This window comes from Salvelinus fontinalis, chromosome 16 (assembly GCF_029448725.1).
Source record: "Salvelinus fontinalis isolate EN_2023a chromosome 16, ASM2944872v1, whole genome shotgun sequence".
In the NCBI taxonomy this organism is placed as follows: domain Eukaryota; kingdom Metazoa; phylum Chordata; class Actinopteri; order Salmoniformes; family Salmonidae; genus Salvelinus; species Salvelinus fontinalis.
In genome coordinates this window covers 1056050-1083740 of record NC_074680.1, presented here as the reverse complement: position 1 = coordinate 1083740, position 27691 = coordinate 1056050, and the positions used below count along the sequence as shown (strand labels likewise).

The window sequence follows — 27691 nt, the reverse complement described above, 5'->3', positions numbered from 1 at the left end:
AAACCCAGATTGGTCTGTCGGACTGCCAGATGGTGAAGCGTGATTCATCACTCTAGAGAACACGTTTCCAGTGCTCTGGAGTCCAATGTCGGCGAGCTTTACACCACTCTAGCCAACGCTTTGCATTGCGCATAGTGATCTTAGGCTTGTGTGCGGCTGCTTGGCCATGGAAACCCATTTCATAAAGCTCCCGATGAATAGTTGTTGTGCTGATGTTGCTTCCAGTGGCAGTTTGGAACTCGGTAGTGAATGTTGCAACCGAGGACAGATTATTTTTACCCGCTACGTGCTTCAGCACTCGGCGGTCCCGTTCTGTGAGCTTGTGTGGCCTACCACTTCGCAGCTAAGTCGTTGTTGCTCCGAGACGTTTCCTCTTCACAGTAACAGCATTTACAGTGGACCGGGGCAGCTCCAGCAGGGCAGAAATGTTATGAACTGACTTGTTGGAAAGTTGGCATCCTATGACAGTGCCAGGTTGAAAGTCACTGAGCTCTTCAGTAAGGCCATTCTTCTGCCAATTCTTGTCAATGGCAATGGCACGACTCTGTGCTCAATTTTATAAACGTCAGCAACGGGTGTGGCTGAAATTTCCGAATCCACTAATTTGAAGGGGTGTCCACATACTTTTGTATACATAGTGTATTCTTATTATATTATGTCATGACAGAATGTCACAACATGTTAAGTGACGGCTAAGGAACCTTGTCATTGGTTCCCATAGACCAGACAGTGTTGTAGCAGACATTGGCATCCAGCAGAGGCAAGGTGCTTCACGTCCTCACTGAAAATCTGGCAGGTAAGACTTATCCTAGGTAGGCTGTATTTATTATTAGTAGTAGTAGTAGAAGAAAAGGGAAAAATGTCAGACAGGGGCATTGGTCATTGTGAGGAAATGGGGCGGTGGTCTTGATTGTAATAGAGTTTTCTAATTTAGTGGGGTCTTGCACACCCACACACATACACATGGCACTGTAAGTATGCTGTCACTTGCAAAGAATGGATACATGGCTGTATTAATGTACTCTTTACTTATAGCGTTGAAAATATGAAATCTCCCTTTCTCTCTTTCAGCTCTTGTCATAACCCAACTATTGTGCTGGGCCACGTCCTGCCCACTTCCTGGAAAGGGATTAGTCAGTTGAAGGGAACTGAGGACAGTGCTAATGTAACGGTGCGATTAAATTGTTAAATTCCAGCATAAAATGGGCATTATGCCACCTCCTGGTGGATTAGTGTGTTTACGTTGTCTAACACACTCAGTGATAAAGGTACGGGATTCTGGGTAATCCACAGCAGATTTATGGAGAATTGCTGTGGGTGAGTTTAAAATTGAATGGTTCCGGGATATTAATGTATAAAGTTGACATTCCATCATAAAATCCACTTTTTACATCGTACATTAGCAATGTATGTTATTAGAAAATAGTATTACATTACATTTAAGTCATTTAGCAGACGCTCTTATTCAGAGCGACTTACAAATTGGTGCGTTCACCTTATGATATCCAGTGGAACAACCACTTTACAATAGTGCATCTAAATATTTTAAGTGGGGGGGGGGGGGTTAGAAGGATTACTTTATCCTATCCTAGGTATTCCTTAAAGAGGTGGGGTTTCAGGTGTCTCCGGAAGGTGGTGATTGACTCCGCTGACCTGGCGTCGTGAGGGAGTTTGTTCCACCATTGGGGTGCCAGAGCAGCGAACAGTTTTGACTGTTGTTGGTTTGGCGTCAAATAAGCCAGTCTTTATATGTTATTTGCCAAATCTAAATTTTCCATGTGGGTATTATGTTAGCTAAAGTTCCTTCTTTGAAGTTGGTAGCTAACTCGAAAATGCATCTTCTTTAGGAGTGCTATTTATATCCGGTCCCTACTGATCATTCATCCATACTGTGTGTGTCCCATCGTTGCAGGTAATTTATGACAAATATATAAAGTATATGTTTTATAAACTCATGAGCACCAGCCAGCGTATTAGCCTGGTTTTGTTAGGTTCTGAAAATATGTGGTACATTCTAGGTTACATTCTATTATATTTCTTCGCCACACGACTGTGACATTGAGTCATTTTTTTCAGGTTAATTTAATATATTTTGAATACTAAAATGGATGATAGTTTATTCTGATGACCTATATATGAGATTACACATGGAAACAATGTATTTAATGTATTATAGTATATTAGGAATTATTAGAAATGGTTAAATCCACTATATGATCACAATGACTTTGATAGACATTTCGATTGTTTCTTTTGTTAGTATATTATACAGTAGATTTATGGAGAATTGCTGTGGGAGTGCTATTGATATCCTGTCAACTACTGACCATTCATCCATACTGTGTGTCATCCATACTGTGTGTCTATCCATCCATTGCTCCTTCCTGTGTTGACTTACTGACTTGAGGGACTGGACCAGGCATGTCACACTAAGTACCTATGCTGGGCATCGAGTCAACTAGATATGGCTCTGAAGGCAACACTTGCTGACAACCTACAGGCCAGCACTGAAACTAAAACCACACAGTGTGCTACTTTACAGGAACGTCTGCAGTCCCATACCACAAGTGACAATGACAACCCTATAGGCAAGTCCTTACAAAGAGATTAAACAAGGAGAAAAAGACTGAGAATGTTATTGAGAAAAAAAGATGAATGAATGGGCGTCAAAAAGAGCAGGAGAGAACATGAAATCCTTAATAAATTTACTGAGACCACTTTTAGACTTAAACATAACAATCCCCATTAAAATGAGCATGATAGCTAAGTACGAGATCTGACAGATAATTGCGTACTGGATATTCAGATACGATATGTGACTGTAAATTGACTGTTCTGCGAAAAGCAATAACAAGTAGTACAGTATGCGTTTTGATTGAATTCCCGCCTATAGTATCGATTTGAGTCCAAACGTCAAAGTTCTCATGGAAGCATATTTTTAATTGGAAGAAAATCAAGATAGAAAAACAAGAGAAATACTTTGACAAACCAAAATAGGAAACATGGAGTTGAAAATGTTTAATGGAAAATATAAGTCAGAGAGCTTATAAAATGAAAAATAAACACGTACGCACGCATGCACACACACACACACAAGCACGCTGCATCCAGAATACAATAACATGATAGAAAAATGTCTCTGAGAAAACTTAAAGGGAGTAGTGGGTTGTGGTACCACCCGGTAACGAAGCTTTCTTGGAATTAGCACTCCCAGTGAAAAAAAGGTATTAAATCCTCCTGCTAATTCGTAATCTGACTTGGTCTTCCACTAACCAGCCCCCTCATTCACAATGTAAGGCCCTGACCCACAATGCATAGGTCCGGGTGCGAAGCAGAGCGGGCATTCCATCTTAAGTCCGATTTGCTGTCCCATGACTTGTCGTCTCTGGTTGGCCCGTCCTCCAGCCTATGGAAGTGAAATGAAGAGGTGGTTTGAGGATTAGAGAAATAGGACAGGTTGGTCAGCAACCAGTTAGCACCGGGCAGAGCAAGCTACTGTTAGTCATAGTGGAATAATGCGTTAAGGATTAGCTAGTTACATACTACTGTTGGCTACCTGGATGAGGAAACTAGAGGGCACACAAAATCTAGTGTGATGACTTCACAGTGGCAAGATCAGAGTGAAAACATAACGATATTAAAACAGTTAATCGTTGTAACTCAAAATGGAAGGGTCAGGGTACTTGAATGGTTTTGAAAATGTACCATCAGTCTTGTATGTCTCATCATTGTGCTGTAATATCCTTAAAGCACTTCAATGGTTTATGCAAAGCTCCCCTCTCTCCTCTCCTTGACCTTATTTCACCCTCCCATCTCACCCAACTTATTCTCTCAAGGCAGTCAACACGATGCTTGTCATTTGGCTGGGAATAGTTCCCGCAACATCCAAACAAACCAGTTTTGCAGCATTAATGTTGCCCCCGTGGTTTTCTAGTAAAACAGAGAATCTACAGAACTTTGTGTGAGTGTCTTTGAGCTGGATTCAATCTGTACCGCTGATGATCTGCACAGTGGCACAATTGACATTTTTCACAATTTCACAGTATTATTCCACAGTGTCATTCATAGTGTGGAAAAATACATAAAATACAGGAAATCACATTTTTGACTGTACTGTATTAAATGTGTTTATGGGATTTATGCTGTAGATTGCACTGCATTATGGGTAAAAACCTAAAGAATACTGTTTTTAACAGTAATTGGTAGCCTCTTGTAAAGGGTTCACTACCATACTTTTTTTTTTTACAGTAATAGCTTATGCCTACTGTAGATTCAAATCTACAACCTCATGTTGTCGGGTGAGACACATGAAGCTCAGACTATTTTAGTAAATATCTCCTTGAAACGGCGGTGAAGTGGGAGAATATTTTCAGCAGCTGTTGACTTCTCGCTCCTGGATGCTCTCTTGCTCAAACTGTCCCGTTCTGTGTTTCACCGCCTCTGAACCCCTAACCCCGAATAGATTTTCCCCTGTTCATACAGTGGGTGGCTTGCGACCCCCTTTGGCATTTTTCCTATTTTGTTGTCTTATAAGGCCCCAAAAAATGAATTTTAATTCCAGGTTGTATCATTTGATTTACACAACATGCCTACCACTTTGAAGACGCTAAATATTGTTTATTGTGAAGCAAGCAAGAACTTTTTTTTTTTTACTTCAGCGTGCATAACTATTCACCCCCCAAAGTCAATACTTTGTAGAGCCACCTTCTGCAGCAATTACAGCTGCAAGTCTCTTGGGGTATGTCTCTATAAGCTTGGCACATCTAATCACTGGGATTTTCGCTCATTCTTCAAAGAAAAATTGCTCTAGCTCCTTCAAGTTGGATGGGTGCTGCTGGTGTACAGCAATCTTGAAGTTCTACCACAGATTCTCAATTGAATTGAGGTCTGGGCTAAATGACTCAAGTGTTGCTTTAGCAGTATGCTTAGGTTCATTGTCCTGCTGGAAGGTGAACCTCCGTCTCAGTCTCAAATCTCTGGAAGACTGAAACAGGTTTCCCTCAAAAATGTCCCTATATTTAGCGCCATCCAGCATTCCTTCAAGTCTGACCAGTTTCCCAGTCCCTGCCGATGAAAAACATGGTGGATGGTGTTCTCGGGGTGGTGAGAGGTGTTGGTGTTTGCGCCAGACATAGCTGTCACGTTCGTCATAATAACTGGACAAAGATGCAGCGTGGTATGTTTCCATCCTTTTATTTGGAAGAGAAACTTAAAGAACAAAAACAATAAAGCGAATAGAGTAGTGCTCGCAGGCAACTATACCTAGACAAGATCCCACAAAGCACAAATGGCCACCTAAATATGATCCCCAATCAGAGACAACGATAAAGAGCTGCCTCTGATTGGGTACCACACCAGGCCAACATAGACATACAATTCCCTTAGATAACCCACCCTTAATCACACCCCGACCTAACAAACATAGAGAATAAACAGCTCTCTATGGTCAGGGCGTGACAATAGCGTTTATCTTGATGGCCAAAAAGCTAAATTTTAGTCTCATCTGACCAGAGTACCTTCTTCCATATGTTTGGGGAGTCTCCCACATGCCTTTTGGCGAACACTTTAAGCAATTACTTTTTTCTGGCCACACTTCTGTAATGCCCAGCTTTTGGTGTGTATGGCTTAAAGTGGTCCTATGGACAGATTCTCCAATCACTGCTGTGGAGCTTTGCAGCTCCTTCAGGGTTATCTTTGGTCTCTTTGTTGCCTCTCTGATTAATGCCCTCTTTGTTTGGTCCGTGAGTTTTCGTGGGCGACCCTCTCTTGGCAGGTTTGTTGTGGTCCCATATTCTTTCTTTTTTTTAATAATGGATTTAACGGTGCTCCGTGGGATGTTCAAAGTTTTGGATATTTTTATATGACCCAACCCTGATCTGTACTGCTCCCCAACTTTGTCTCTGACCTTTTTGGATAGCTCCTTGGTCTTCCTGGTGCCGCTTGCTTGGTGGTGCCCCTTGCTTAGTGGTGTTGCAGACTCTGGGGCCTTTCAGAACAGGTGTATATATTCTGAGATTATGTGATAGAACATGTGACACTTAAATAAAGTCCACCCGTGTGCAATCTAACTAATTATGTGTCTTCTGAAGCTAATTGGTTGCACCAGATCTTATTTAGGGGCTTCATAGCAAAGGGGGGGAATACATATGCATGCGCCACTTTTCCTTCTTAAAAAAAATATATATATTTTGAAACTATTTTGTTTATGTCCATTACATGAAATCTAAATAAAAAGACATTTCAATTACAGGTTGTAATGCAACAAAAATAGAAAAACGCCAAGGGGGATGAATACTTTTGCAAGGCACTGTAGATCTAGGATTCTACCCAATCCCAATTTTAATTTATTTCTTTGTCTCTCTTTCACCCAACACAATAAAGGTTTTGAATTAGTGTTGTAATGAATCCTCTTCTTTGGTTAAATACTGTTAATTTATATATATTTTTTACGGTATTATAGAAATACAACTAATAGCAATGTACTAAATTGTTGTAAATCGCAATGCACTCTTGATGATTTTAGGCATAATTTGTAAATGATACTGTAAACTCCAATTAAATGTTGGCTTAACAGTACATTCATGTATTTCAAATGGTACTGCAATTCCACCCCACAGAATACAGTACCTTACCATATTTTTGGAGCGGCAAAAACCTTTTTACCACATGGTGCATGGTATTGTTGTTTCTGTCTCATCTACATATTTTGAGGCGTCCCTTGTAAGACAATGCATTTTTCATCCGTAAATGAGAGTACTGTACCAATTGATCTGTGGTTGTAGGTCCCCAACAATAAAATGTGTATAGGGGACAGATTGGAGTGGCAGCAAGCCTACAACCTTTAATGGTTGAGTATTTCCTATGTCCTTGGACTATTTTGCCCTGTACTCACTGCAAGTTTGGAAACCTTTGCCAAGGCCTCTATAAGTGCAAGTGATATTGAAGAACACCTTCCTAATATTGAGTTGCAGCTCTTTCTGCCCTCAGAAAAGCTTCAATTTGTAGGGGCATGGACAAGAAGTTGCCGAAAATGTTCTGCAGGTTTGCAGGCCCATGTTGACTCCAATGTTTCACACAGTTGTGTCAAGATAACTGTCTGTCCTTTGGGTGGTGGACCATTCTTGATACACACGGGAAACTGGTGAGTGTAAAAAAAACAGCAGCTTGGCAGTTCTTGACACACTCAAACTGATGCGCCTGGCACCTACTACTGCAAAATACCCTTTTCAAAGGCACTTAACTCTTTTGACTTACCCATTCCCCCTCTGAATGTCACACATACACAATCCATGTCTCAATTGTCTCAAGGCTTAAAAATAGTTATTTAAGCTGTCTCCTCCCCTTCATCTACACTGATTGGATTTAACAGGATCATAGTTTTCACATGGATTCACTTGGTTATTCTATGTCATGGAAAGACCAAGTGTTCCTAATGTTTTGTACACTCAGTATACATATTTGATATGCTGTAATATGAAAATATATTACCTAGCAGCCAACCTGCTTGCACCAATCCCATGCAGTTACAGGTAAATACTGTAAAATACAAACCCCACCTTCCCTCAATGAATTTCATTCATTTATTCATTACAATTACCATTAAAACATTACAGTCCGAGTTTTGGTACCATAAAATTATTACGGTAACATGCTGTAAATGTATGTCCTGTAAATATTGTGAATTACTGTACATTTTCAGCATTATACTGGCAGCAGTGTTGCAAGCAAATTACTGTAATTATATAATACAGCTGTGTTGCTGTAATGATTACAGTAGGCTCATTAACTAATAACTGACTAATAATACAGCACTGTTTCTTACTGTAGAACATTTTACAACATCCCTGCTGTGAAGCAAAATTACAGTATGTACCCGGTATCTCAGCTGGCAGTTTAACGCTGCAAATTTACAGGGGAACTTTTACAGTCTAGGGACAGTGTAAGTTGAGCCATAGGTATATTTTTTGTCGAAGTACTTCTTCAGTGTCATTCTGCCTGTATTCTTCCATCCCTTTGCTGGTGCTCGAATGGACTTCCCTTTTCACTTCTTTTACTGCTCTTTCAAGAACCTCCAGGGGGACTAGACCCCTGCTTGTTTTATCATCAGATAAATGAACACAATTTTAGTCTCCGAGGCATGACGATGTCTGCACTGTGACAATACAAAATGCACCTGAGTTCATACGCATGACAAATTGCAAAACAAAGTCTAAGCATATTTTGCATGAAACTGACTAAATGTAGTCACCATTTGTATGGAATATGAAGGAGCTGTTGGTTCAACTTGCCCCTGGCCAAATGGCACAATTAACCCCAAAGCAATCATTTTTACTCCAGTATATTAGCAAACACAGCTACAGTACAAGGATACACTTTCATGCCAAGTGTAGGACCAAATATTGTAGCTTATAGAGACCCCAACTGGTGTATAAAACAATCTACTTTGGTTTAGATACAAGCTTCATGAAACTTATAATGACTTTTGGGGACCTAACTTGTTTACCACTTTTCCATGTGGGTTCTTCCTTCAGACTCCATGAAGTGATGACCTCTTCCTAAATATTTGGTCACATAATTCATTTTGTTTCCTTGAAACAAGGGGTGGCTCCAGGGCTGGCACTAGCCTTTAGGCAGCCCTAAGCAAGATTTGGTTGGGGGGCTCCTCCACCTCATGGGCAAAACATTTTAGTGCCCTAACCCTCTCTTGACGGCGGAGATACATTTTAAAGTACATTTCCTGCTATCCTACACATTTAGCCATGGGGAGTAGAGAAAGTGTTGCAGCCCAAATGAAAAAAAACAGCTTACTATAGAATACTACAGTACTTACTATACAATTCTGTAGTAAACTGTAGAATACTATACTACACACTGTAATATCCTTGATCACGTGTAATACTTGAATATTATAGTAAATACTACACTATTATCCGATCACTGTTGCAATTACTACAGTAATATCCTCTAAAACGCAACACTTTTTTAACTGTAGTAAATACTGCAGTATTTAATTTCCATATACCAGGCCTGTTCCTCTTGTGCCATCCATAAGTGAGAAACCTACAGTATAGACCATATGTTGTGTCTCCTACAGATTATAGAAAGAGCAGAATGTCACGATCGTTCTCCTCCTCTTCGTCTGAAGAGGAGAAGCATGGGTCGGACCAATACGCGTCAAGGTATGCAGTCATAATGAATTTATTTAAATGAAAGACGAACACTTAATACAAACTATACAAAATAACAAAACGACCGTGAAGCTACAAACGTTGTGCACATACATACATGCTACAAACGTTCTACATAGACAATTACCCACACCTAATGAGAGCCTATGGCTACCCTAAATAAGGCTCCCAATCAGAGACAACCGAAATCAGCTGTCTCTAATTGGGAACTCATTCAGGTAACCATAGACTCTTCTAGATCACTCACCAACATAGACAACGCTAGACATCTACACTCAACACAAAACCATATATTACACCCCATAACCCCTTTACCAAATAAACACCCAAAACAAACAAAACATAAACATTACCCATGTCACACCCTGACCTAACTAAAATAATAAAGAAAACCAATAATACTAAGGCCAGGGCGTGACATAACCCCCCCCTTGAGGCGCGAACTCCGGGCGCACCATACACAGTCTAGGGGAGGGTCTGGGTGGGCTTCCATCCACGGTGGCGGCTCCGGCTCTGGTCGCGGTCCCCACGTCACCACAGTACCTAAACACCTCCTAGGCTTCCTCCAAACGACCCCCCTCCACCTTAACCCCATTGCATTCAGGGGCAGTTCCGGACTAAGGGGCAGTACCAGGGTAAGAGGCAGTACCAGGGTCAGGGGCAGTACTAGGGTCAGGGACAGTACCAGGGTCAGGGGCAGTACCAGGGTAAGGGGCAGCACCAGGGTAAGGGGCAGCACCAGGGTAAGGGGCAGCTCCGGACTGAGGAATGGCAGCTCCGGACTGAGGGATGGCCCATGGCTGGCTGACGGATCTGGCTGCTCATGGCTAGCTGACGGATCTGGCTGCTCATGGCTAGCTGACGGATCTGGCTGCTCATGGCTAGCTGACGGATCTGGCTGCTCATGGCTAGCTGACGGATCTGGCTGCTCATGGCTGGCTGACGGATCTGGCTGCTCATGGCTAGCTGACGGATCTGGCTGCTCATGGCTAGCTGACGGATCTGGCTGCTCATGGCTGGCTGACTGATCTGGCTGCTCATGGCTGGCTGACTGATCTGGCTGCTCCTGTCTGGTTGGCGGCTCTGGCAGATCCTGTCTGGTTGGCGGCTCTGGCAGATCCTGTCTGGTTGGCGGCTCTGGCAGATCCTGTCTGACGGACGGCTCTAGCGGCTCCTGTCTGGCTGGCGGCTCTAGCGGCTCCTGTCTGGCGGACGGCTCAGTGGGCTCATGGCAGACGGGCGGCTTTGCAGGCTCATGGCAGACGGGCGGCTTTGCAGGCTCATTGCAGACGGATGGCTCAGATGGCGCTGGGGAGACAGATGGCTCAGATGGCGCTGGGGAGACGGATGGCTCAGATGGCGCTGGGGAGACGAGCAGTTCAGTCATCGCTGTGCAGACGGCAGACTCCTGCCGGCTGAGGCGCACTGTAGGCCTGGTGCGTGGTGCCGGGACTGGTGGCACCGGGCTGGGGACACGCATCTCAGGGCTAGTGCGGGGAGCAGGAACAGGGCATACTGGACCCTGGGGACGCACATTAGGCCTAGTGCGTGGGGCCGGAACTGGTGGTACCGGACTGGGGACACGCATCTCAGGGCTAATGCGGGGAGCAGCAACAGGATGCACAGGACTCTGGAGACGCACAAAAGGCTTAGTGCGTGGTGCCGGAATTGGTGATACCGGGCTGGAGACACGCACCATAGGACGAGTGCGTGGAGGAGGAACAGGGCTCTGGAGACACACTGGAAGCCTGTTACGTGGTGTAGGCACTGGTGGCACTGAACTGGGGCGGGGAGGTGGCGCCGGAAATACCGGACCGTGCAGGCGTATTGGCTCCCTTGAGCATTGAGCCTGACCAACCTTACCTGGTTGAATGCTCCCCGTTGCCTGACCAGTGCGGAGAGGTGGAATAACCCGCACCGGGCTATGTAGGCGAACCGGGGACACCATGCGTAAGGCTGGTGCCATGTAAACCGGCCCGAGGAGACGCACTGGTGGCCAGATATGTAGGGCCGGCTTCATGACATCCGGCTCAATACTCAATCTAGCCCTGCCAGTGCGGGGAGGTGGAATAACCCGCACCGGGCTATGCACACGTACAGGAGACACCGTGCGCTCTACTGCGTAACACGGTGTCTGCCCGTACTCTCGCTCTCCACGGTAATTACAGGGAGTAGGCGCAGGTTTCCTACCTGACTTCGCCACTCTCCCTTTAAGCCCCCCCCAAAGAAATTTTTTGGGTTTTCCCACAGGCTTCCTACCGCTTCATCGTGCTGCCTCCATTCGCCGGTATCCCTCCTCGCACTGCGCCAGAGAATCCCAGGCGGGCTCCGGCACTCTCCCTGGGTTGATCGCCCACCTGTCGATCTCCTCCCACGTAGTGTAACCCAGATCCTTTGTAGGTTCCTTTTCCTGCCTCCGAGCTAGCTCCTCATATCGCCGCCTCTCTGCTTTCGCTGCCTCCAGCTCAGCTTCGGTTATATTCTCCTGGTACCTCCCGGTCTAAAATTTCCTCCCATGTCCATAAATCCTTGTATTGCTCCTGTTGCCGCTGGTCATGCCGCTTGGTCCTATGGTGGGTAATTCTGTCACGATCGTTCTCCTCCTCTTCGTCTGAAGAGTAGATGCATGGGTCGGACCAATACGCGTCAAGGTATGCAGTCATAATGAATTTATTTAAATGAACGACGAACACTTAATACAAACTATACAAAATAACAAAACGACCGTGAAGCTACAAACGTTGTGCACATACATACATGCTACAAACGTTCTACATAGACAATTACCCACACCTAATGAGAGCCTATGGCTACCCTAAATAAGGCTCCCAATCAGAGACAACCGAAATCAGCTGTCTCTAATTGGGAACTCATTCAGGTAACCATAGACTCTTCTAGATCACTCACCAACATAGACAACGCTAGACATCTACACTCAACACAAAACCATATATTACACCCCATAACCCCTTTACCAAATAAACACCCAAAACAAACAAAACATAAACATTACCCATGTCACACCCTGACCTAACTAAAATAATAAAGAAAACCAATAATACTAAGGCCAGGCCGTGACACAGAAGCTCGGAATTATCCGTTCAGACCCCAATCCTACCTACATACCTACAGGTTATGGAAAATGTGCTCTTTAGTATTTCTCAATTGAGTTTCCTCAAGGAGAAAGCCTCCACTTCTATGTCAAAGATATTAAAAACAAAAACACTCTAGTAAATTACATCAGTCTGAAAAACACTAGAGTAAATACTACAGTATACTATTATCATCAGAAACACTACATTAATTACTATAGTATATATACTAACTATAGTATACTATAGTTTTATAACACATTTCATGCGATGCTACTCTTTTTGCCATTGGGCAAAAACTTTTTGCCAAGTTTTAAAGCAAATTTCCTACAATTCTACACATTTTGACAAGACGTGTTAATGATATCGGAGTGTGAAGGACTAACAAAATCAATGGGGGCCCCCTGGAGTTTAGGGCCCCCGGGCACCTAACCTGCATGCCCCGGTTGGTATTCGGCCATAATTACTAAAAGTTTAGTTAGCTGCCTTGCTGACATTTTAATTTAGTGACTGTCGGTGATTGACACAACGAGAGAAAAAGTGCTGATGCACAACCACATTTAAAAATGGCGCCTTCTGTATTCTACTATTCTAACTCTCAACAGTAAGTTGAGACCTCGACTAAGTTCCTAAAAATATATATTTTTTGCCCGGGGGCCCTATGCGACCGCTTATGCCTGGAGCCGGCCCTGGGTGGCTCAACTAACCCTTGGCATGACTTACCCCACTCTCCCCTGCAAATGTATGTCAGTTATTTTAGTACAATTAACTCATCTAAATTCTTCAAGTCTGAAAACACAAAACACTGCACTTTGGAGAAGTGTAGATGGTTGTTTTCCAACTATTTATACAGATTTTATGATTTGGTTACCAAAAGGAGAAGACTGATGTGACCTGAAACCTTGGGGGTAGTTTTCAAGTGTCTTGTAATTGTATCACCTATATTGGTCATAGATTTCAAATGACGTTCATGCTGGTAGTCAAACCATAATGGTTATGTATAATCTTATCAAGCATAATTTCCTCTCGAGTGGTTTTATATCAATAGCTCAACGAAACCAGCAGGCTTAAAAAAAAAAAGAAATATGTGCTCAAAGGTTTACACCATGGCAAGTGTGCGAATCCATTACATTTTCATCTCTGAATCTGGGTGACATTAAACACCAAAAAAGTACAAATTGATTTCATAAAAAGAGACAAGGGTGCACTTTGAAATACCATTGAGATTATTAAATCATTTCACCAATAGTATTTTCAACTTCAGTGACAAGATAAAAGAATGCTACATTTCAAGCATGAATGCAGTTGTCCTTTTATGTAACCCATAACAAGTTGTGTTGATGAAAACCCGAAAGTAGAAACCTGTCTAACATGCCCCACAATTAGTGAACTTAATTTCAGAGGTCATGCATTTTAATATTTGTGATTTGTAATAATAGTTTTAGTCAAGCATAGAGCACATAGTCTTATGGCTATTGTGAAATGAATCAAGTCAATAGAATAGTTGAATGGAGCAGAAAGGTGACCATATGTGCTGACTATTTTTAAATATATAGAGGGGTACATGATGCACATGCCTAGTTCTTTCATTTGCAGTTTTTACTAAAACAGGATAATCGCCTCATGACGACAGCCAATTCTTGGTTCATATTATTCCCCTATTAGTGATCCCATACTGTGCTACAGCAGAGAGGGAGTTTTGACTACAAGGAGAGTGACAGAGGGCTTTTCCCTTCTTTGAGGAAAACAAATACTCATTGCAATATCCTAAATCATAGACATAGCCTTCCTTCGATAAATGTGCCTGTGAACACATCGATTTATGAATTGAAAGATATTACGACCAGTGGGAGCATACAACTTTATTATTGAATTTTGAAAGAGAGAGATTTAGTTAGAGGGAAACATCGACACTCACCCTTGTGTGTTGATGGCTGGCTCACTCCCACAAGTCTCTGCGAATGAGACGATGGTTGCCCTGGGCGGTAGGCTTAGACTGGGCCTCTGGTCTGAGTGGCTGCGTCGGATGAAAGGCTGTGGCCCTCGCACGGACATAGGCAGCCTGCCACGATCTCCCCAAGGACGTGGGACAACATGGCCACCGGTGGAGGCCCAAGTCTGTGGGTACTGGGGTACGGAATAAGGCTGGGCCTCAAACAGTGAGGGCGAGGCCGGGCAGAAAACAGAGCGAGCGTTACTGATTAACTGAGAGATAGCTGAAGACCTTGGGGTGGAGTCGTCGCTGTTGTTCTCTCGTTTCCATCTTTGTACCCTAGGGGACGCTGGTGGTGAGGGTGCCTTGAAAGAATGTGTGGAGCCAGAAGAGCTGGAGTTTGGGTTCATTACATGTCTTGAGGCAGGTGGGCTTGGGAGTCTTCTCTGAAGTGATGGTGGGGTGGGAAGTTTGCGAATGACCGGAGGGCTGGTTGAGGATGGAAGCGTAGACAGCGTTCTGAAGGTGGGGGGACTGGGGAATCTTCGATGCAAGCCGGTTGGGGTTGAAGGTGTGGAAGGCAGTATTCGAGCTCTAGATACAGGCAGGGTGGTAGGTGGTTGGATACTGACGGTTGAAGTGGGAGGCACTGTCTTAAAGGAGCTGTCATCGCTTTGACTACATCCCGATGCAGCTCGATTGGGAGAGGGCCACCTGGGCACAGCCTGACCTTTCTTCATCGAAGACTCTGAGGAGTGCCGCAAGTGGATTACTTTTCTGGATTGCTTGTAGAGAGTGGCCGCCTCCTCTGTCTCTGGGTTTACCTCCAGCTGAGGCTCATTGTGGCTAACCCTGGAACTAGCAGAGGTATCCTGCCGTACAGTCCGGACAGGGGGCATGCTGCTCGAGCGCTGGGGCAGGTTGCCTCTGCTGGGTAGCAATGTCACAGACTGCATGGAAGCACGCAGCTTCTGAGATGCCATAGCCCTCTTGGGAATAGGGGATCGGCCCCTACTTGCAACCCCATCGTCTACATCGCTTACTGTGAGGATTTGTGCACCTTCAAAGGAATTGTCCATCAGGACCTCAAGAGGAGGGGGTGGCAGACTTTGTACGTCTAAGTCATCTGTCCTACAACTGCTGACCCCACTGCTTAGTATGGCCTCGATGTCACCTACTCCAGGCATAACAAGGACCCCACACTTTCGAACACCTTCGATTGGCCCTAACATTTTGGAGGCCTCTTGTTTGGGCTCTTCCACCCCCTGGCTGAAGGTGTCAATCAGCCTTTTGACAGAATTCCTTCCCTGGTACAGCCCTGAGGACAGACGAGGTGACAGTGGAGGGCTAGGAGGTAGGGTGGCTTTCAACAGCCCCTTGGTGGTTGTCTTGTCTTTCTTTTCATTTTCCTCCTCCATGTCCTTGCTTGCCCCCTGTTCCCAGGAGCTACACTTAGTAAGCCCTGCCTTGTCCTGAATTGGAAAAGTGTTGTTGTTCTTCCGCAGGGTGGATTGTAGACGTTTGGATGCCAGGGACTTTGCAGTATATCCTGGGTTCTGTTTAGTGGGACCTGTCTTGGCATTCTCTTCCATCCTGCCTTTGCTCATCCTCTCTAGCCTCTGACTCAGATCCCTCTGTGTCCTCTCTAGTTCAAGCAATGTTGGATCTTCACCTTTGCTGCGGAGGGATTCTACAGACTGTGAACGGCCCTCTTTGGGAACAGGGGTCTTTTTAATTGCCCTCTGTACAGGGGCTGCTGTTTGGGGCCTTTTTGGTGATCGCTCCTCCCCCTCTGTCCACTGGCGCCTGCTGGTCTTGGGGCTATCTGTTGGTTTAGTTTTGGCACTGTCACATTGTGAGGGAACAAATCTAATCCGACCACTTATGGCATCTTTCATTTTCAGGGTCATTTCCACGTTTTGAGGGTTCTCTATGCGCCTGGGAACCAGGCGATTAGGTTGCTGGTTAGGATCAGATGGTAAGGAGTTAGATTGCTTCCTGCCACCTTCTCCCTCCTCTTCCCCCTCCTCATCATTGTCATCCTCCTCACCACCATCTAAAAAGGCAGATCCTAATAGTGACTCTGTGTCTTTCTGCTCTTTACCCATTCTGGTGCAGGCCGAGTCTATGGAGTTTAGGGAGTTGCTTGGACTCACTTTCTTGGTAAACTTTCGCCTTGGTGCCCCTTGCCGGACTAGGGGAGCATTGCTGCCAATGGGACTGTAAGGAGTGGTTTGGTTGGTCGCAGTGTACTCACAGCTTTCACGGTGAATTCTTTCAGACCCAGCTAGTGACTCGCTCTCGGCCCCAATTCCACTGTCCTCACTGAACAATGCAGAGTCCTCTGGTCCGGTTGTACGGAGTGAGGCAGCCTCAATGCGAGTCAGCAACTGCATCAGTCTTGTCTCCACATTACGCTTAGCTTTTAATTTCTCTTCCAGCAGCTCAGAGACAGAGCTGAAGTACTCAGCCGCCTCCTCTAAGGCAGAGTTCCCAATGCCACCCACAGACTGGCCCACATTTTGCATCCTTTGAGTAGTATACTGAAGTAGCTGCTGCAAGAGGTCTGGTGAAGACTCAACATTGGTGGATCCAGACGTGAGGGGGGGGAAACTGGATAGGTTTTTCATTGGGCTTGGCCAGGCGAGATGCTCCCCATTGTCCTTCAGAAGCCTTTCACCCTCGTCTGCCATTTCCTCTAGCCGTCGGTTGATTTCCTCGTAGCGCATAGCCATGAAGGTCACCATTGGCTGCACAGACACCTGGGTTTGGGTCGCCTGCTCCAGGAGCCGCAGCAGAATCTCATATTTGCTGATGCTTGGGTTTAAATAGGCATACACAGCCTGGTGGGCTTTCACTAAAGGTTCCGGAAAATCTACTTTCTGCTCCACGAGGGGAGATTTTTTCTCCTTCTCTTTCTTTTTGGTCGGTTTGATTCCTTTGCCATTTTTCTTTGGTTTTCGTCCACCCTTTTTGTCAGCCATGTCTTGACTATCTCCTTGTTTCTCTTTTACATGTGGCCCTGTCTCTTGAGTCACCACTTTTCTGTCAAGGATGACCCCCTCTGGAACCAACTCGGTCAGGGAGGGTCTCTTTTTCTGTGGGGTTGAAGGTGCTTCCTTCTGAACAGAGTAGTTCTGACCAGCCAGTCTACTCTCCCCACTTCCTCTCTCCCAAGTCTCTCCATCAGTGTCTCCTGTTCCGGAGGAGCCTCCACTCCCTCCATCATTAGACTGGGACTTCCCTTGACTCTCTTGGCCCCCTGGTAGTAGTGTCCTTCCGCTCCTAAAGGTGCCCTGACCCGGAAAATTGTTACCTTTAGACGGGGAACAGCCCATTGCGGCAGCTCAATTTATGTTGATTCCCTCGGGGAACAAGAGCCCTGTGAAACTCCCACAAAGACTGAGGGGAAATAACCTCCACAAATGAAAGAGAATAATAGCCAAGGTCCTTAGCTATCAGCTGCACCTGTCATCTTCAGATGGCTCCAATCCGCGACAGAGTTGTTGATACTGGCAGGTTCTTTGTCCTTACAAAAAAGAAGACGACAACACAAAACAGAGACGAATCCATTCAAAAGTGTCCTATTTTCTTGCCTATCGTAGATAGGCTTTAACAAAATATCTGCATATCCATTTTCATGTTTTCTGTTAATTCCCTTTGCATAACATCAACATCTTACAGCTTGTCCTATGGAACAACATCCCTGTGTACTTGTAGAGGACAAGGAGCTGAAAGGATTAGAGAGGCTTTCAGTGAACTCCACAGTGTGCACAATAAAGCAAAGAAAAAATTCACACTCGTAAGACCTTAAGCTCATTACGGTAATCGGGGCTGCTTTCAGGTGGCTTTTTATAGAACAGACAACAATATCTCACTGTTTAGTGCCCTGGCCAAACCCAAAGGATACTGTAAATACAGTATACTACCAAGTAAAATGGACTGGATGCTCAAAATCAACTCCTATATTAATATTGTTATTTCTATACAACAGATGAACAAATAGTGGGGTTTTCAACGGAACTCAACCTGAACAGCTTTGCTCATGCACATTATGTAATCCAAAGTATACTTGCAATCAATAGCTGGTTATTCTACACTCTCAGAAAAAAAAGTTATGATTAGGGTACAGCATTGTTCCCTGGGGTACAAAAATATAAAAATACAAATTTTACCTTCAGTGGTACACACGATGATCTCACATGGTACTGTTCGGGACCTTATAGGGTACATAAGCAGATAATCTAGTATAATCATTTTTCTATAAAAAAGGTACACTCATCACACACTCGCAACGAAATGGGTACGGTGACGCTACATTTCTGTTTAACAGGGTGGATGTATGGATTAGTGGGGGAGTGACTTTCAGTTAGTTCTTTCTGGCCACCCGTTAGTTGAAGTGTTGTACCAGTTTAAGTGATCTATGGTTATGTTAATATGTTTTTTTGCATGTCTGCTTTATAAGCTGGTTTGTATTTAATGAGCTTACTATTGTACTAGAGCAGTGGTTCCCAACCTTTTTATAGTCCCGTACCCCTTCAAACATTCAACCTCCAGTACCCCTTCAAACATTCAACCTCCAGCTGCGTACCCCCTCTAGCACCAGGGTCAGCGTACTCTCAAATGTTGTTTTTTGCCATCATTGTAAGCCTGCCACACACACACTATTCAATAAATGTATTGAACATAAGAATGAGTGTGAGTTTGTCACAACCAGGCTCATGGGAAGTGACAAAGAGCTCTTAAAGGACCAGGGCACAAATAATAATATAATAATAATCAATAATTTTGCTCTTTATTTAACCATCTTACATATAAAACCTTATTGTTCATAAAAAATTGTGAATAACTCACCACGGGTTAATGAGAAGGGTGTGCTTGAAAGGATGCACATAACTCTGTAATGTTGGGTTGTATTGGAGAGTCTCAGTCTTAAATCATTTTCCACACACAGTCTGTGCCTGTATTTAGTTTTCATGCTAGTGAGGGCCAAGAATCTACTCTCACATAGGTACGTAGTTGCAAAGAGCATCAGTGTCTTAACAGCACGATTTGCCAAGGCAGGATACTCTGAGCGCAGCCCAATCCAGAAATCTGGCAATGGCTTCTGCTTAAAATTCAATTTTCACAGAACCGCTTGTTGCAATTTTGATGAGGCTCTCTTGTTAAGATATCGGTAAGTGGACACGAATCATCGTTTGTGTCATCCGTTTCGGGAAAGTACCTGCGTATTTGCGCAGCCAACTCATTCAGGTGCTTCGCTATATCACGTTTGACATTGTCTGTAAGTTTGTGTTCATTTGCACACAAAAAAAATTATACAATGATGGCAAGACCTGTGTGTTGTCCTTGTTAATGCAGACAGAGAAGAGCTCCAACTTCTTAATCATAGCCTCAATGTTGTCCCGCAAATTGAATATAGTTTCGGAGAGTCCCTGTAATCCTAGATTCAGACTATTCAGGGGAGAAAAAACATCACCCAGATAGGCCAGTCGTGTGAGAAACTGAAGTGAAAATTATGGTCAGTAAAGAAAAGTTTATTCTCGTCTCTCAATTTAAAAAAAAAACGTGTCAATACTTTTCCCCTTGATAACCAGCGCACTTCTGTATGTTGTAAAAGTGTTACATGGTCGCTGCCCATATCATTGCATAGTGCAGAACATACACAAGACTTCAGGGGCCTTGCTTTAACAAAGTTAAGCATTTCCACTGTAGTGTCCAAAACGTCTTTCAAGCTGTCAGGCATTCCCTTGGCAGCAAGAGCCTCTCGGTGGATGCTGCAGTGTACCCAAGTGGTGTCGGGAGCAACTGCTTGCACGCGCGTTACCACTCCACTATGTCTCCCTGTCATGGCTTTTGCGCCATCATTACAGATACCAACATGAGCAGCAGCTACGTTTGGCTACATAAGGACCGTTGGTGGAATTCCCGCGGGAGAGTAACAGTTAATGTGATTGGATGTTAATTATTTGACTGGGCTACCTGTGTTTGACATTGTGTTGTTATTTTGCTGAACACTAGATGGTTGAATTTTATTTTTCGCAGTGAAATGAGGCTACTCAGGTGAGAAAAAAACCTCACCCAAATGTATAGCCCCATTGGAAAATATAACTGGACTGTTTGAAAATATGAAGAAAAAAACATGTTAAAAAATTATATATATATATATATATATATATATATATATATATATATATATATATATATATATATATATATATATATATATATACTGCTCAAAAAAATAAAGGGAACACTTAAACAACACAATGTAACTCCAAGTCAATCACACTTCTGTGAAATCAAACTGTCCACTAAGGAAGCAACACTGATTGACAATAAATTTCACATGGTGTTGTGCAAATGGAATAGACAAAAGGTGGAAATTATAGGCAATTAGCAAGACACCCCCAAAAAAGGAGTGATTCTGCAGGTGGTGACCACAGACCACTTCTCAGTTCCTATGCTTCCTGGCTGATGTTTTGGTCACTTTTGAACGCTGGCGGAGCTCTCACTCTAGTGGTAGCATGAGACTGAGTCTACAACCCACACAAGTGGCTCAGGTAGTGCAGTTCATCCAGGATGGCACATCAATGCGAGCTGTGGCAAAAAGGTTTGCTGTGTCTGTCAGCGCAGTGTCCAGAGCATGGAGGCGCTACCAGGAGACAGGCCAGTACATCAGGAGACGTGGAGGAGGCCGTAGGAGGGCAACAACCCAGCAGCAGGACCGCTACCTCCGCCTTTGTGCAAGGAGGTGCACTGCCAGCGCCCTGCAAAATGACCTCCAGCAGGCCACAATTTGTTATTAAGGATGTCTATGCTGAAGATATGTATGGCCATGATCTGGTGTTACATGCAGTTTTCTTATTGCTTCTTGTTTACAATTTTCACCAGCCTTGTCATTAGGCATACCTCCTGTTTTACCTTACATAATAAACAAACAAGCCGCCAAAAATATATATTGTTATCCTAGCTTAAGTTCAAGTTTAAGTATTTTAAATCTTTGTTCAAGACCATTTTAGTTCACCTTCAGAGGTCACCTTACCAAACCTCTTAATTATCAGACACTTTTTTTCAATTTTCACCTAAAATGACATACCCAGATCTAACTGCCTGTAGCTCAGGCCCTGAATCTTGATACCATTTGAAAGGACTTTGAAACACATTGAACTTTGGGGAAATGTGAAAGGAATGTAGGAAAATATAACACATTAGATCTGGTAAAAAATCCACCTTTTTTGTATTTGTTTGGTACCATCATCTTTGAAATACAAGAGAACATTTTGATTTTGGCCACTAGATGGCAGCAGTGTATGTGCAAAGTTTTAGACTGAACCAATGAAGCATTTCTGTTCAAAATGTTGTACCAAGACTGCTCAAATCTGCCTAATTTGTTTATTAATAACTTTTCAAGTTCAAAACTGTGCACTCTCCTCAAACAATAGCATGGTATTCTTTCACTGTAATAGCTACTGTAAATTGGACAGTGCAGTTAGATTAACAAGAATTTAAGCTTTCTGCCCATATCAGATATGTCTATGTCCTGGGTAATGTTCTTGTTACTTACAACCTCATGCGAATCACATTAGCCTACGTTAGCTCAAACCTCCCGTGGGGGCCCCACCGATCCTAAAGAAGCTTTTTTTAGGCTCACTGCAGTAAATATACACACACTTCCCAAGAGGGCTCTATTAATAGTGGGCCTGAAAGGGGAACACCTTTCTATTCTCTTCAATTGCCTGGTCGACTGTACTTCAGCCTCACTTGGATCAATATATTACAGAAAAGGTAACAGGAGAAGAGATAAGAGGGATGAAAAAGCGGGTGTGCGCAAGGAGGCCTATGTTAGGGTTCAATCCTTACGTCCTTCTTTGTCAATCATTGGTTCATTGGTGAAATTAGCATTGTGACAATATCTTTAATTAAATAATTCAAAAACCTTTATTAATTGCAATTGCAGACAGAAGTTGACAAACAGGAACATAGCACGCATGTTTCTGAGTAAGTTCTGCCTCAAACAAGGTCTCAAGTTGTTTTATTATGTCACGTTCCTGACCTTATTTCCTTTGTTTTGTCTTTGTTTAGTTGGTCAGGACTGGGTGAGCTGGGTGGGCATTCTATGTTATGTGTTTCTATGTTGGATTCATTTTCAATTAGCCTGATATGGTTCTCAATCAGGGGCAGGTGTTTTACGTTTCGTCTGATTGAGAACCATATTAAGGTAGGCTGTTCTCACTGTTTGTTTGTGGGTGATTGTTCCTGTGTTAGTGTTTATGCCACTGGGACGGGACTGTTTAGTTTGTGAGTTTGTTCCTGTTCGTGCGTTCTTCGTTGTCTGTAAGTTCTCATGTACAGGTCTGTTTACGTTGTTTATTGTTTTGTAGTTTGTTAAGAGTTTTTTCGTGTTCGTCTTTCTTTACATAAATCATTATGTCTTCATACCTCACTGCATATTGGTCCGACCCTTGCTCCTCCTCAGACGAGGAGGAGAACGAACGTTACATATTAAACCGAAGTCCCGCCTTAGTGATGTCACTGACTAAGTCATTACCTTTTTACTCTTGAGACCAAAACCCTATATAAACAATGGCTTTTAGTGGTATCTTATCCTGTCTAGGATCAGCGTGGCGCTAGCGGCACACCCCCCACCCCCCCACTGAAAAACCAGTGCCGCGAAATTCAAAAAAAATATTTTTTTAAAATATTTAACTTTCACACATTAAAGTCCAATACAGCTAATGAAAGACACAGATCTTGTGAATCCAGTCAACATGTCCGATTTTTAAAATGTTTTACAGGGAAGACACAATATGTAAAGATGTACATCTATTACCTAAAAACACATTAGCATAATCCACCATCTTTTATTTGTCCACCAACACCAGTAGCCATCACCAATTCGGCTAAACTAAGATATTTATAGCCCCTAACCAACGAAAAACTCATCAGATGACAGTCTGATAACATATTTATGGTATGGGATAGGTTTTGTTAGAAAAAAGTGCATATTTCAGGTAGATGGCATAGGTTACAATTGCACCCACCGTCACAAATGGACTAGAATAATTACTATGAGCAACGTGTTTACCTACTTACTAATCATCAAACATTTCGTAAAAATACACAGCATACACGAATCGAAAGACACAGATCCTGTGAATACAGACAATATTTCAGATTTTCTAAGTGTCTTACAGCGAAAACACAATAAATCGTTATATTAGCATAGCACATACCACATAGCAGCCCAGCATTGATTCTAGCCAAAGTGAGCGATAAAAGTCAACATCGCCAAAAGATATTAATTTTTTCACTAACCTTCTCAGAATTCTTCCGATGACACTCCTGTAACATCACATTACAACATGCATATACAGTTTGATCGAAAATGTTTATATTTAGCCACCAAAATCATGGTTAGACAATGTGAAATGTAGCTCAGTTGGTCAGAAAATTTCCTTGCGCCACTTAGACAGTGATCTACTCTTATACATAAATACTCATAAACGTGACTAAAAAATATAGGGTGGACAGGGATTGATAGACAATTTAATTCTTAATACAATTGCGTTATTACATTTTTTAATTTATCCTTACTTTTCAATACAGTTTGCGCCAAGCGAAGCTACGTCAAAAAACATGGCGTCCTAAGCCACTAAAATGTTTCGACAGAAACACGATTTATCATAATAAAAATGTCCTACCTTGAGCTGTTCTTCCATCAGTATCTTGGGCAAAGGATCCTTTCTTGGGAGGAATCGTCTTTTGGTGGAAAGCTGTCCTCTTGCCATGTGAAAATGCCAACTGCGTTCGGGATGAACTGAAAGCGTGCCCACCTATTCACAGCGTTAAAGAAATAAATGTCCCAAAATCGCACTAAACGGATATAAATTGCTATAAAACGCTTTAAATTAACTACCTTATGATGTTTTTAACTCCTATAACGAGTGAAAAGATGACCGGAGAAATATAACAGGCTAAACTAACGCTTGGAACAGGAGAGGGTCGGTGTCCTCCACGCGCGTTACGCAGCAAGAAAAGACTTGCTAGCTACAGGGTTTTTTCATTTGTAGTGCCTGTGAACGCACAATCGACCCCATTGGAATCGTCATCACGTAAAGGCATCGAGGGGAAGACGTAAGAAGTGTCCGTATAGTCATAGCAAAATCAGTGCCCTTTTAACTGACTTCAGAACAGTGGCCAACATTTCTGAAATCTGAATCCATGTCAGGGAAATTGCTGTAGAATGGGCTCTGTTCCACTTAGAGACAAAATTTCAACTCCTATAGAAACTATAGACTGTTTTCTATCCAATAATAATAATAATATGCATATTGTACGATCAAGGATTTTGTGGGAAGCCGTTTAAAAAAGTACCCAATTAGCATAAATAGTCTAAACAGCGCCCCCATCCCCAACAGGTTAAACTTAGCAGTAAACGTCCACTCCCCAAAGCTGATTTATTGTGGAATGTCTAACTAGTCTCTTATCTCCCACACTCCCCTGCAGAGTTCTCTCTCAGTCACACACACACACACGCACGCACGCACGCACGCACGCACGCACACACACACACACACACACACACACACACACACACACACACACACACAAATACACACACACACACACACACACACACACACACACACACACACACACACACACACACACACACACACACACACACACACACACACACACACACACACACACACACAGAGAAAGAAAGAAACAGAGAGAGAAAGAAAACAACCGTGGAACAATTCTAAATCTATATAATGAATATATATTGTTAATCTATAGTCTAGGACCCTATAAATGTAAGGAGGGAGGGACCTTATAACCCCTCCCCTTCTATTAATATAACATAAGCATAACCAATTATTCTAATACATCAAACATTTGTACAGCCCCAAATCATGGCCGCTAGGTGAATCCTGACACCTACAAACCTGACTCAGTTACACCAGCTCTGTCAGGAGGAATGGGCCAAAATTCACCCAACTTATTGTGGGACGCTTATGAAAGGCTACCTGAAATGTTTGACCCAAGTTAAGCAATTTAAAGGCAATGCTACCAAATACTAATTGAGTGTATGTAAACTTCTGACCCACTGGGAATGTGATGAAAGAAATAAAAGATGAAAGAAATAATTCTCTCTACAATTATTCTGACATTTCACATTCTTAAAATAAAGTGGTGATCCTAACTGACCTAAGACAGGGATTTTTTACGAGGATAAATGTCAGGAATTGTGAAAAACTGAGTTTAAATGTATTTGGCTACGGTGTATCTAAACTTCCGACTTCAACTGTACTTCCAGGTCAACTGTAATATGAATACCATTGTAAAGCACAATTTCTCACGTTTCCATCAAAATCAATGACGAGCCCTTCATGCTGCCCGTCTCTGCATGATTAAAATATGCAATGAGCTCCGTCGGGTCTTTTTAAAAATGGCAGATGGGGAGGCGAAACCTACTGCGTGATATGGAAAGGGAGGGATAAGCCGTGTGGGGCTCTGTCCAATTTATCACCTCTAAAATGTAAATAAAACACTATAAAGAGTTTATATAATGTTTCATTACATACCTTGAATAGAAACATAGTTCATGTCGTGGAAATATTCGGTCATATTTCACAAATACCGGAGCATATGAGTTCAAATATACTTTTTATTACTTTATAACAAATGCCGAGCTGGTTCATGAATACAACTGCCTTCCAGTCTTGGCACACACACGTTTTATACATTATTCCACCTTACGTCATACTCATAGGAACTCCTCTTAATGGCTCATCCCCTCTGGCATTTAGCCATCGTTATCATATTGCCGTGCACTAAGTTTCATATAGGGCATGGAACCCGTAGAGCTACAGAAATAGGTTCATGCATGTAGGACAACAGTAACAGACCTTGGCACTCTACAGGAATAACCAGACATGTCATCCTGCTAACTCCTCTGAAAGGGACACCCATGTTCTGGAAAAGACCCAGGTGCATGTCTAATGGTGTCTAATGACCCAGAGCACATATAGAGTGCACTAGTCTTGCTGGCTCTTTCTGAAATAAATAATTGCCACATATGTATTAAAAAAAGTCACAATATTCACACCCCGGATTTTGATTCCAACACAGTCGTTACAGTCCAATTATTTTTCATTGCAGCCTTATTTGAATGCCGCGGTTGTGCAAATTTGTACGGAATGAGGTTAGTCACCGTTAGCTAACTGTCAGGTTTGTCTGTGAGGCTAGCTAGAAACGTTGTGTGGCTGCACTGGTGAAACGTCAAGCTGTCACTTTCACTACCTGTCACACCCTGGCCTCTGTTATATTGATTTTCTTTATTAGTTTAGTTAGGTCAGGGTGTGACATGGGATGTTTGTGTGTTTTGTCTAGTTTAGGGTGTTTGTATTGTATAGGGGGTTTTGTTGAGTGTATGGGGTTGGGTTTAGTATAGTTGTCTAGGCAAGTCTATGGTTGCCTGAATGGTTCTCAATCAGAGACAGCTGTCATTCATTGTCTCTGATTGGGAGCCATATTTAAGGCAGCCATAGACAGTAGGCTTTCGTGGGTAATTGTCTATGTTGAACGTTAGTAGCTTGTGTGTGCACTTTCGTTTATTAGCGTCACGGTCGTTTATTGTTTTGTAAGAGTGTTTCGTTTCGTGTTACGTCTTCGTCTAATAAAAGGAAGATGTATTTCTCTCACGCTGCGCCTTGGTCCACTCATTATCCTCAAGACGATCGTGACACTACCGAACATTAGCCATACAGTCAACTAGCCACGAAATAGAGATTAGAGAAATTCGTATATATCTGTCGGAATATATTAAACACTAAACTATTCCACCTTTTTGTGAGACATGATGTCCTCTAGAAACCATGAAAAAACAGGTATGTGAATCCTAGGACGAGGCATAGGAATGAAAAAGAGAGTAAGAAATAGCATTTATTTACAAAAATAGACTTGATTTACAATACAGATTTTTAAATAGTTGATTATCTGTTTTTTTGTACATATAATAATGTTATTATAGGAAAATTGTGTATGACTGTTTTAATATTTTTGGAATGGCCCACGCCTGTGTCTGACAGACCATGTGGGTGCAATTAGCCAAACATTGTTAGACACTGAAACCATTAATTTCCACACTATGATTCCTGATCCTGGTGACTACACCAAATGGGAATTATGTGATAACTCGGCCATGTTTTTGTATGAGGTGAGGTTAGGTAACTGCACCTTCAGAAGGGGAGCGTGTTATAGAGAAAGCTAGTTGAATAACAGAGCTTCTTTTCACATAAGTCAAAGCAATAACATTAGCATCATTAGATACACCTGCAGTTTTCAGGGCTGTGCTTGTACAATAAATGCCTATAAGAATACTTAAATAATAGTAGAAAAGTGCCAACAAATAGAAGTAGCAAATGTGCAGCATTTCAGGCATATGTGCCCATGGCTGTTCCTGGCAG

General features: G+C 42.9%; 1 protein-coding gene across 1 annotated transcript; it reads right to left on the bottom strand.

Moving 5' to 3' along the window:
* Nucleotides 1-2919: 2919 nt before the first annotated feature.
* Nucleotides 2920-17916, bottom strand: LOC129812509 (photoreceptor cilium actin regulator-like). The gene is made up of 2 exons (XM_055864122.1): nt 14199-17916; nt 2920-3406 (listed from the first exon to the last, which is right to left on the bottom strand). Exons 1-2 carry the CDS (start codon nt 17549-17551, stop codon nt 3286-3288), a joined length of 3474 nt encoding a protein of 1157 aa, XP_055720097.1. The 5' UTR covers nt 17552-17916; the 3' UTR covers nt 2920-3285.
* Between the last annotated feature and the right edge of the window lie 9775 nt (nt 17917-27691).